At 39.4% G+C, this 11,369-nt stretch overlaps 1 protein-coding gene across 7 annotated transcripts in view; it reads right to left on the reverse strand.

Moving 5' to 3' along the window:
• The window catches only part of LOC123982001 (unconventional myosin-XVIIIb-like), a 68,548-nt gene that overhangs the window by 41,266 nt on the left and 15,913 nt on the right, over nt 1-11,369 (reverse strand). For all 7 annotated transcript variants that reach the window (XR_006827878.1, XR_006827877.1, XM_046067308.1 and 4 more), the window contains 8 exons: nt 10,269-10,433; nt 9,465-9,555; nt 7,521-7,713; nt 4,878-4,958; nt 3,624-3,744; nt 3,341-3,488; nt 1,782-1,965; nt 1,544-1,694 (listed from right to left, as the gene is read on the reverse strand). Coding sequence is in view for 5 of the 7 variants with exons in the window: in XM_046067308.1 (XP_045923264.1) it covers nt 1,544-1,694; nt 1,782-1,965; nt 3,341-3,488; nt 3,624-3,744; nt 4,878-4,958; nt 7,521-7,713; nt 9,465-9,555; nt 10,269-10,433 (1,134 nt within the window). In the remaining 2 variants the exon portion in view is untranslated. The remainder of the gene's footprint in view (nt 1-1,543; nt 1,695-1,781; nt 1,966-3,340; nt 3,489-3,623; nt 3,745-4,877; nt 4,959-7,520; nt 7,714-9,464; nt 9,556-10,268; nt 10,434-11,369) is intronic.

Here is an 11,369-nt window from a genome sequence, read left to right on the forward strand (position 1 = left end):
CTGTGTACCAACCAATCCAGTCTGTTTTACCTGTTGAAATACCTTTAAATGGCCAAAACAACCTATTTAATGCAGTATTCCACTTGCCAGAAAGTGATTGCAGCCTCTACTTCTTGATTGAAAGGTTATTTCTGCCCTGAAATTACTTGATTATAATTATGAGGGTTATTTGACAGCTTATAACTCACCTAGTACTTTTTACCTCTTAAAATACCTTTAAGCCTCTACTTATTGTCTGAAAGGTAGTTTCTGCCTCAAAATGACTTGATTTCATTCAGAAGATTTGACAGATTAACTTTTTAATTTCATATATAATACATAATATATTTTTTAATGACATACTGACCACCAAACCAAAAATGTCCCCGGTTTTCATTTCAGAAATCTGGTTACCTTCTCCTTACATTACTCTAACACAACAAACTCCTCTCTCCAACTCGAACTCTCTGGCATTTCCTGCAACAACTGGCTGCAGCTGAAAAGTTGTTCAAGCATATCACTGTAACAATGGAAATTTAAAGTCTGAGTATATCTAAGATAGTTGCATGGAAGCGTTAATGTGGCTTAAAGAAGGAGTTATCCGCATGAGAAAGCCTTTGTACACAGAAACCTATTTTTCCTGAGAAACGGGACCAAATATTTGCAAGAAATCAGGTCTCAAATCTGAGTATTCAAAACTAGTTCACACACAATACACTGTGCAGTGAATACAAGTTTCCATCATCACATTGAGGACTGAGGAACATTAAAGCAAGATTATGTGACTTTTGAAAGATGCAATAACACAATCTTTCTCCTACAAATGAAAAGTTAAATTCATAAGAATTGCAGTTCAGTCAATTCGGGGGATTTGCTGCTACACACTTCGTCTGGTATGACGAGTAGCTAATGGTGGCTAATGTTAGCAAACACTGATTATAATGACTCTTCTCTACTGGTGCTGCTGTTGCACCACTATTTAATGCCTTAATTGTCATATACTCATCAGAACGCTGTTGCTAATGATCTTTTTGTGTTCCTAATCACAGCCCTCGATTAGTTTCTGCAATGAAAACTTGCGTCTCTTCCTGTGTGAAGTATTAAAGTAGAATTTTGTAGGCCTTCTGTGAGAACAGCCTGCTGACAACATTTTGTATAACTTCTGAACATTAAACTCCTGGGTTCAGTCCAGGACTCAAAAAGGGATCTCGATAGCTTCATAAATCAACACTTGCAGATCCATAGTACATAAATATAATTTATTTATTTATAAATGTATAACTAATGATGACAATTTAACGATGAGATGTTTGTAATTTGTTTCTAAATCCAGAACTGCTCCCAGATCAGCACTACTGCTATTTAATAACTTTAATCCTATAATCTATTAAATTCAGTGTGCTGTGGATCCTGTTTACTCAGCAGCGCTGTGCCAGTCCAGATAAAAATAGGCAGTTTTTTAAAGTAAAGTGGAGCGTGGACCTGAGTGGATAAATCTGTGTGGGCTGCATGTTCTTTGATCCTTAGTTAGGGGGGTTTAAAGCGTCAATGTGAATGTGCTGACCTGTGCGGTGGAGCTGCAGGGCCGACAGGATCTGCGTGGAGTGCAGCTGGACTCTGAGAGCCGGGACGTCAAGACTTCCACTGTCTGTCTTTGCACTCACACACTGCAGGAACACCGGCCTGGCTCGACGAATGAGGTTCACTAGAGCATCCTGCAAGGTGGGAACGGCAGCAAAGAGCCTGAATCTAGCATCACGTTAAATATTCTTAGGAGGTAATACAAATACTGGTTTACTTACTGCCTGTAGTTTTACTGCAATACATTGGGAGAGTCTGCGTATGGCTGCCATCCCTCCGCTGAATGTTTTCCTGATGGTGCCGTTCCTCTGCAGAGAGCGCTGGCTGCCGCCCTCCAGACCCCCAAGACCTCGGCACAGAGGGGGCAGAGAGATTCTGGGGGTAAACATGGCCTTCACCACCCCTCTGAGGAAGACAAGAGAGAAGCCGTAACAGTTTTTTCAAAAATAGTCAACACACAAAATGATGACACAGTACTCCGATTACAAAAACTGCACTCACTATAATAAGCACAGAATACTGTAAATAAATAACAAAATGCCCTTGACATTATTTTTTCTACAGGGCATTACTTATCAATATTATTTGTAAATGCGTGTGGACAGTTATTCTAAACAAAATTATGACTGCAACACTTTAGTTTTTGCCCCCATTCATCATGAGCTGAACTCAAAGATCGAAGACTTTCTCTACGTACACAAATGGCCTATTTCTCTCAAATATTGTTCACAAATCTGTCAAAATCTGTGTCAGTGAGCACTTCTCCTTTGCCGAGATAATCCATCCACCTCACAGGTGTGGCATATCAAGATGCTGATCAGACAGCATGGGGATTGCACAGGTGTGCCTTAGGCTGGCCACAATAAAAGGCCTTAGGCTGGCCACAATAAAAGGCCTTAGGCTGGCCACAATACAAGGCCACTCCAAAATGTGTAGTTCAGTGTATTACATTTTATCTGTGTGTACTGTGATGTGTAAATGTGTACTATGGTTTGCAAATCTGTGCTGTGGTTTGTAAATCTGTGCTGTGGTTTGTAAGACAGCAGACCACGATTCACCCGGCCCAAACAACCGGACAGGCAACGTGGCATGTGCGGTGATCGCTCGGAGGAGAGGAAAGAGAGCCAAGCTTGAACTTAATTCTGCTCCTAAAGAGCCGGTCTGGACAAAATGGGACTCATATTGACCAAGCAACGGAATTCAGAGACTGTTGTGCCCACATCGTTACAGAGACCTGCCACATCAAGATCGGCAGGTGGTCCATGTTCCGAGCTGCCAGTGCAAGACTCTGGCTTGATGAAATGAGGAGTTTTACATCGATGATGCTTGGTGCACAAACGCAGTCAAGATGGACTCTGTATCCCAAATGTCATAATGTTTATTGTGAAGATGAAACCTTCATACTATCATCTGGTTGCTACTGTTTACATTCACCCCATGCAAATTCAGAAAATGCACTGTGGAATGCTCGGGTTGTAAGTTATGCGTGTCTGTATGTAGGCCTATGTATATAAATAACTGTATTGTTTAATTTTATTTTATATGTTACTATATTTTAATCTAGGCCTACACTTAATTATATGTTGTGTGTGTAGCATGAAGGAACTACAAATTTTGTTTCGTTATGCAGCCTTGTGCTCTATAATAACAAATAAACACTTGTAGAAGTGTTTACTGTGGTTTGTAAATGTGTTACTATATCTGTATTACTATTCACCAGGCCATCTATAAGAAGTTTACTCAGACATTACATCCATCCGAGGTCTTTAAACACACTTACATTGTGGAGTTCTGGAGCACAGAGATGGCGTTCAGAGTAGACGGGTTGTTCTGGATCCGACCAAACCATCCGGTGAGGTCGTAGCGGACAGGGTCACAGCCCATCAGGTGGTTCACCTCACAATGCAGCGGCTGCTCGCACTGACGCACTGCAGGGACATACATATTCAACAAAATCCAACACTGAATTAACTTACTGTACGTTGTAAAGGGCTCACATACTCTCCACACACACTGGGAGGGACTCTGAGGTTGTGTTTGTGTGTATAGCTCAGGGTTTTTACCAGCGTTGCTGTAATATTGGCAGACTCTCTCCAGGACGCTGTTCTCACTGGAGGCTGGTGTCAACATCTCTTCATCCAGAACCCATAACAGACCTCTGGGGTCTCCATCTGCCGCTCGGACCTTAAGCACACATTCACACACACACACACACACACACACACACACACACACATAAGTAATAGTAGTAGTATTAAAGTAAAAGTAAAAAAAAAATTAAATAATAATTAAATGTGAACTGTGATTGTAAATGCATCTATGTATCTGTAAATGTGTTCAGTCATTTGTAAATATGTAAATGTGTACATGAATCTGTAAATGTTTACTTTCAAATATGAGGTTTGTCTGTTTTGTATATGTAAATGTATAATGTGATGTGTAAATATGTAAATGTGTACTGACTGTGATTTGTAAATATGTAAATGTATAATGCGATGTGTAAATATGTAAATGTGTACTGACTGTGATTTGTAAATATGTAAATGTATAATGCGATGTGTAAATATGTAAATGTGTACTGACTGTGATTTGTAAATATGTAAATGTATAATGTGATTTGTAAATATGTAAATGTGAACTCTTGTTTTGTGATTTGTAAATATGTAAATGTGTACTGACTGTGATTTGTAAATATGTAAATGTATAATGTGATGTGTAAATATGTAAATGTGTACTGTGATTTGTAAATATGTAAATGTGAACTCTTGTTTTGTGATTTGTAAATATGCACACACAACACATATTTTACGCAGGAAAAATCCCCACCCCTAGGTTAGGGAAGACTGTATGTAGCCCGAGAGGCAAATACCCAGGGCAACAAAAGTCCCCTGCTTCACCACTCACTGCTGCTGGTTAAGCTTATTGCTCCGACTGCACGATAACCATAGAAGATAACGCATAAGGTGAGTATATCAACATTTTTATAAACTCATCTCTTCTCTTATCTGGCAGACAGTCAGTATTAAACCATTAAGTGAGATTTTATTTTGAAAAGTAAGGTGGTACATGTGGAAACTACATCTTTGCCTGGCATCATCTTTTCTTGCAGGCTTGGACAAACACGTAAAACCTTTTATTTTTTGGGATAATTAAAGGGGCGCTCCGTGAAGCTCTGAGTGATGCTCCTGATGAAGAATACACTTACCTTCATGTATTAAATGGCGGAGTTAGGATGGTGTGGCTGAACGTAATCCTCATTCCTAGGTGTTTGTGTCCTGTGTGCTTTACAGTAGGTGTGGTTAGTATGAGTTGTGTACCTGTGGAGGCGGCTGGTCAATAGCAGACACCACCTCAGCCGGGCTGTTCTCGGGACACTCCACCTCCACGGGTATCTTCTCCTGTAACACACAACACATTAGTCAACACACCATGCCATTAATTCATCTAAACAGTGTAGATGCACATAGTTGTTGCCTTGGTAAAATCTAAAGATTTAACACTTTAACGTCAGAGAAGGTTCATCTTTTTAATTACACTCAAACTATCTTCATATCAGAAAATAAATTGAAAATGGGGAATGTTTCTTCATCCGTAACTGTAGTATTAGGAAATTTACAGTAACAATTCCTTGTAGGGACCCAAAGGAGACATGTTTTCCACAAGTTTCTGGGGCACATCAGGTTTGATTGATTGATTGATGGAATTTAATATTTGATGATTAAAAATAAACAATCATTCGGCACTGCAGTAATTACAATCATCAAGAATTAAATCACAAAACGGCCTAATGATTTATGTGCATTGTGGTCCACACAAAACAACATACATAGACAACACAGACCTACGTGTTTCTGATTCTCTTTAAAATATAAATTACTTTTCAAGGTCTGTTCTCTGAAGTGATCAGTTACAGACTTGAAGAAAGATTATTGTACAGCAGCAGAATAAAGAAATTAACCCATCAAACTGTTAAAACAAAAGTGTGAACAGTTTGATCCTATCTAGTTTTGTCTCTTGAGAGGCTCGGTGATTCTTACACCATCAAGAAAAGAAAAAGCTTTTTGAGTGTGACAGTTTGTCACAGGGGCAGTAGCTTAAACTACTACATTAAAGCACCTGTTTCTGTCCCTTGCATCATTCCAGGCACCTTAACCAGCGTGCTGCCTTAACTGACTTAAAATTGGTATACATTTGTACCTAAAACTATAAGAAATTAGTTTAATGGTGGATCAATAGGTACAAAATCTTGTCTCAATGACACATGCTAACATTTGTTAATTAGCATAAAACACAAAGTACAGCTGAGGCTGATGGGAATTAATCTGAAGATGATGAAACTGCTTTGAGAGCGGGAGGTAAAGTCAGGGTATCACTAAGAGTTTATTCTTTCTGAATGTCTGTCTTATCAGATTTCACAGCAACCCATCCAATGGTTGTTGAGATATTTCAGTCTGGACCAAATTGGACAGATCATCAGGCCGAGAGTCGTGCTGCTAGTGAGGGTGTTAAAAATCAGACTACAAACTACTGTGAAACCATCTTATCAAGTTCACTTTGAATATTCTGTCTGGTGTGATGAGGAAAATTATTCCACTGTTCAGCAGCAGAACAAAGACGAGTTTAAAACTCTTGTTTTAATGATTATATCTTTAAAAACCCTTGTTTTAATGATTATATCTTTAAAAACCCTTGTTTTAATGATTATATCTTTAAAAACCCTTGTTTTAATGATTATATCTTTAAAAACCCTTGTTTTAAGAGTACGATGCTATCTGGTTTGTGCTAAGCACCAGAAACTTGGGGTGAAAAAAGTTTCCTCAGGGGCTGAGTCGTCCTTTTACTGTCAGAAAAGAAAAAGTTTTTGTACTTTTAGAGTACAAACTGTCTCTGGGGCAGCAGCCTACATTACAGTACACCAAACCATTACCTTTTTTTTCACTTGTGTTTCACTCAGTGTGAAACCTGTATTGATTCATATTAGCCACGTTGAATTGGTGTACGTTTTTACTTTAAACTGAAACGAATGGTGATCTGATTTATCATGTACCTGTTGTAATCAGTGTTATGGGTAATGCGTTACAAGAGTAATGCAGTTACAGTAATGTATTGCTTTTTGCTGTAACGCAGTAATATAATTTCAGTAATATTACACCCACAACACATTTTAAACCCAAAGGCGTTTTGCTTTTTTTAATAAATTCACCAACACTGCGAAAATTTTGGCACCAGAAAAAAAAGTAAAAGAGAAACTTTCCTGTTGCTGGGACTCGATGACTGACATTGTAGGCAGGGTGCAAAATACGGGGAGCTCGGCTCCTCTTAATGAGACGGTAGCCCCCCTGAAAACATGATCTGTGAATTTTTGGGGGATCTCTAAAATATTGGCTATATGCTATTTTTGTCATACATTCCTATTTTTCATATCTTTATCATCATGCGTAAATACATTTCTATATGTGCTTTCTTTAAGGATTTCCTCATATTTAAGGATTTCCTCATATTTAGAGAAGCTGCTGTCGGTGCATCCTGACCGATCCTGTCAGAGTGTTGGAAGATTTAAATAATAATGAAGATATGATGCTGTACCTGTGTAGCGTCTTTCTTAACGAGGAGACAGTTCATCCTATTTCACCCATCCACAGCCCACTGGCTATTAATCAGCCCCACCCGATCCGCGGATATAACTGAGATCTGCACTTCACTAGAACCTACCTACACAGGAACATCTTACTATCTGAATGATGCATCCATTAAATAGCAGTGAAAGTTACTGAAAAGTAGTGTAAAGCATTACAATTCAGAGACAGCAATATTGTAATATAACTAATTACTCTCAAATGACAGTAACTAGTAATCTATAATGCACTGGTAATAATACACCTGCAGAGCTGACAAACATGAAGCAACAAGACAAAACAAAACAAATATTTTACCCATGAATCAGTTCGACTCCATGTTACCTGTGTGTATCTCTCCAGTGTGTGCGTAAAGGTGTGTGTGTGGTAGTGCTCCAGCAGCCTCTCCTGCAGGTAGTTGTGACAGAGCTCGGACCAGCCGGCTGCTCGCTCCTCTGCAGAGTGTCTGGGGTTCCTCAGGCCCGGCGTGTCCACCACCATCATGGAGGCCAACGTCAGCTGCTGACCGCTCAGAGACCTGCACACAAAACACACACAGCACACATGCCAGAGGTTATACAGGAATGTTTATTTGAGGTGAGTATAGACTATAGAGGGGACGCACTGACCTTACTTTCTCACAGACTGTATATAAGTAATCCACCAGCAACTCAGAGGTAAATAATGTACTTTTAACTCCACCCTACATTTATCCGACAGTTTCAGTTACTAGTTACTTTACAAATTCAGATGTCTGCACAGAAAATATTTAAACAACTACAGCTGGAATGATTAGTCCATTAGTCCACTGACAGAAAATAATTGGCAACTATTTTGTCATTTTAATGTAAAAACATTTGACGGTTTCAGCTCCTCACATGCGAATATTGACTGCTTTCCCTCTGAATGACTTGAATAAATGTAATGTTTGTTAATAATGTTGAGGTTTGGACTGTTGGTTGGAGACAACAAGCATTGTGAAGGTGTCACTTTGGGCTCTGGGTAACTGTGACGGTAGAATCTTTACAAACCAATCAATCGATTAATGGAGAAAATAATCATCTGATTAATCCAGAATGAAAATAATCCTTAGCTGCAGTCCGATACTAAACAATTTAACGACTACAGCAGCAACATCCTGATGATGAGGAATAATAATCTGATGAGAAAATATATAATAGTACAACAGGCAGAGGGGACATTTTACTGCACAGAGTACTTTTACGTTAAATACTTCAAGTATATTTCCTGATTATACATACATACTTTTACTTAGGAAGGCTTTTCAGTGCAGTACTTTTATTTAGGTGAAGGATCTGAATAATTCCTCCACCTCTGCTGACTGGCTAAAGAAAACAACAGGTGGCTGCTGTGAGTCGGTACAGTCGGATACTGGAAGGACAACAAATGAATGTTTTCAAGAAGTCCATCAAAATCACCTCAGATCCGCACCAGAGTGTGAGTAGTCTGTGTGGACGGGAAAGTGTGGACTAAAATTGAGGTTGCTTACCATATACGTAGCATGAGACCAAGAAAATAACATTTCACTAAACACAGCCTCAAGGCACGAAAACATCAGGCATGTACGACCATGTAAATATGTTTGCTCAGTACTTTCAGCTGCAGGATCGAGATAAAGGAATAGTCTGACATTTTGGGAAACACAGTTTCGCTGAGAGTTTGAATCCAGCAGCTGGTTAGCTTATCTTAGCATTAAGAGTGAAAACGGGGGAACAACTAGCCTGGTAAAAAACACAAAATATACACCTTTCAGGACCTCTAAAGCTCACACGTTGTGTCAAGGTTATTTAATTTCTATTTTCTTTAATGTCAAACGATTCCTTTAAACTACACTTTCAGGTAACTACAGACCTTTACAGGCTGAGAGTCTGTCCCTACAAGCCCGGGTACATTTTGGTCTTCTATCACGAAAATGGTCTCTACAGTAAAAAAAATATGAAAACGGCACGTTTTAGCTCTGTGATCAATCATTTTAAATATTCTGCTGAATGGAAATAGTATCAGTGAACAAAGAGACAAAGCCATTGCTGTTTTTTACGCTGATATTTATACACTTCTTTATATGCCAACTTTCTTTCTTTATATTCTTTTTGCCTTTTGTGCTATGTGTGCAACTGTGACACAGAATTTCCCCTCGAGGTACAATAAAGTATTTCTGATTTCAGATTTCTGAAAGCCATGTGTCTCACTGTTTTCTAGGTGTTGACAGTTTTGTATTTTGCAGACTGGACGTCTTTTGTGTGGACAGAGTCTGATCTGCAGCCATACCTGTTGATAAGTGAGACTATGGCAGAGAAGAGTTCCTCATAGAGTCCAGCAGCCATTCCTTCAACACACTGAGCAGCTGTCAACCTGGGACCTGCAGAGACCAGAACCACAGGAATGAATGACGACGTGGTTTAAGATGGTTTTCTCGATCTGTGTTCCTTTTAGTGAATATTCAGGCGTGGGATGTAGGGTTGTTGTTGGATTAGTCAATCTGTCAGTCCAACACGCAGATGAATCCTAATGACTTTGTGATCCTCTGGCTTTTTATCTACAGTGCTATCATGATAGCATGTTAGCATTCAGTTGGTTTCAGTACCAATTCTACTGCTAAAAACCTACACGGTGCGACCCAGACTCCTCTCCTGTGCTGTAGTTTTATAAGATGTTTTTAATGTTTCTTTAAAACCACACGTTTTTTTTTACTATGTAGGATTTTATAGTCTGTGGCACTGCAAACAAATTTCCCCACAGAGACATTAAAAGTATCTTATTAAATCTTACTGGGTGGGTATTTTTATGATTAACTCACTTTAGGCCAGTTAATTAAATGAATAAATTCTTAAATATTATTTGTTATTCTAAATGTTATTACTGGAACATTGAGATGGCTTAAAAACAGCAAGCAGACCTTTATGTTGGAAAATAAAATAGCTCCACATTGTAAAATAGAAAGATCAGAGATTTTCTTTCTTGTGTCTGAAGGACTTTAACTCATGACCTCAGTATTTCTAGGATCTGGCCACAGCCCTATTTGAGCCCCACACATGGTGACCATCCAAGAATATGTATACAAAAAAGTCTCACCCTCATCTGACTCAGTATTTCTCTCTCTGCTACCTCCGGTGGCTTTCTGCAGCAGCTGTCGGAGGTGATGTTTGAAGACAGCAGTGTGCAGATCCTCTCCCTCACAGCCGAGTACACTGCTGGCCACCTGAGCACTGTCGAAGTTCACAAACTGCCTCCTACCCACTGACACACAGAGATGACACGATTACAACAAAGTTTATTTAGAGACAGAGATGGAAGAAGTATTCTGATCTTTTTTTTTTCTTCAGCCTGCTCCTTATTTCTCTCATAAATACAGAAACGGGAGGGGGGAGGTCACTAAACTAGAAATAAAATATGTAAAAAGTATTGGTATTGGTAATACCAGCCTGGGTATTACTTGGTATTGGATCAGATAGGAATTAAGTGGTATTGCACATCACTAGTTTGTGACCGTGAGGTTCTGGTTCAATCCCCGAACCAGCAGGATAAAATCTGGGTGTGGAAAGTAAACCAAGCAGTGCTTGCCCTCCCTCATTTACGACCACTGAGATGCCCTTGAGCAAGGCCCATAATCCCATGTATGTATGTTGTATTTATGTACAGTGAGGGAAAAAACTATTTGATCCCCTGCTGATTTTGTACGTTGGCTCACTGACAAAGAAATGATCAGTCTATAATTTTAATGGCAGGTTTATTTGAACAGTGAGAGACAGAATAACAACAAAACAATTCTGTAAAAAATGTTATAAATTGATTTGCATTTTAGTGAGTGAAATAAGTATTTGACCTCCTCTCAGTCAGAAAGTTTTCTGCCTCCCAGGTGTCTTTTATACAGGTAACGAGCTGAGATTAGGAGCTCACTCTTAAAGGGAGTGCTCCTAATCATGTTTGTTACCTCTATAAAAGACACCTGTCCACAGAAGCAATCAATCAGATTCCAAACTCTCCACCATGGCCAAGACCCAAGAGCTGTCCAAGGATGTCAGGGACAAGATTGTCGACCTACGCAAGGCTGGAATGGGCAACAAGACCATCGCCAAGCAGCTTGGTGAGAAGGTGATGAACAGTTGGAAGAAACAAAAGAACTGTCAATCTCCCTCGGTCTGGGGCTCCATGCAAGATCTCACCTCGTGGAGT

The sequence above is a fragment of the Micropterus dolomieu genome, linkage group LG13, assembly GCF_021292245.1.
Source record: "Micropterus dolomieu isolate WLL.071019.BEF.003 ecotype Adirondacks linkage group LG13, ASM2129224v1, whole genome shotgun sequence".
Taxonomy (NCBI): Eukaryota; Metazoa; Chordata; class Actinopteri; order Centrarchiformes; family Centrarchidae; genus Micropterus; species Micropterus dolomieu.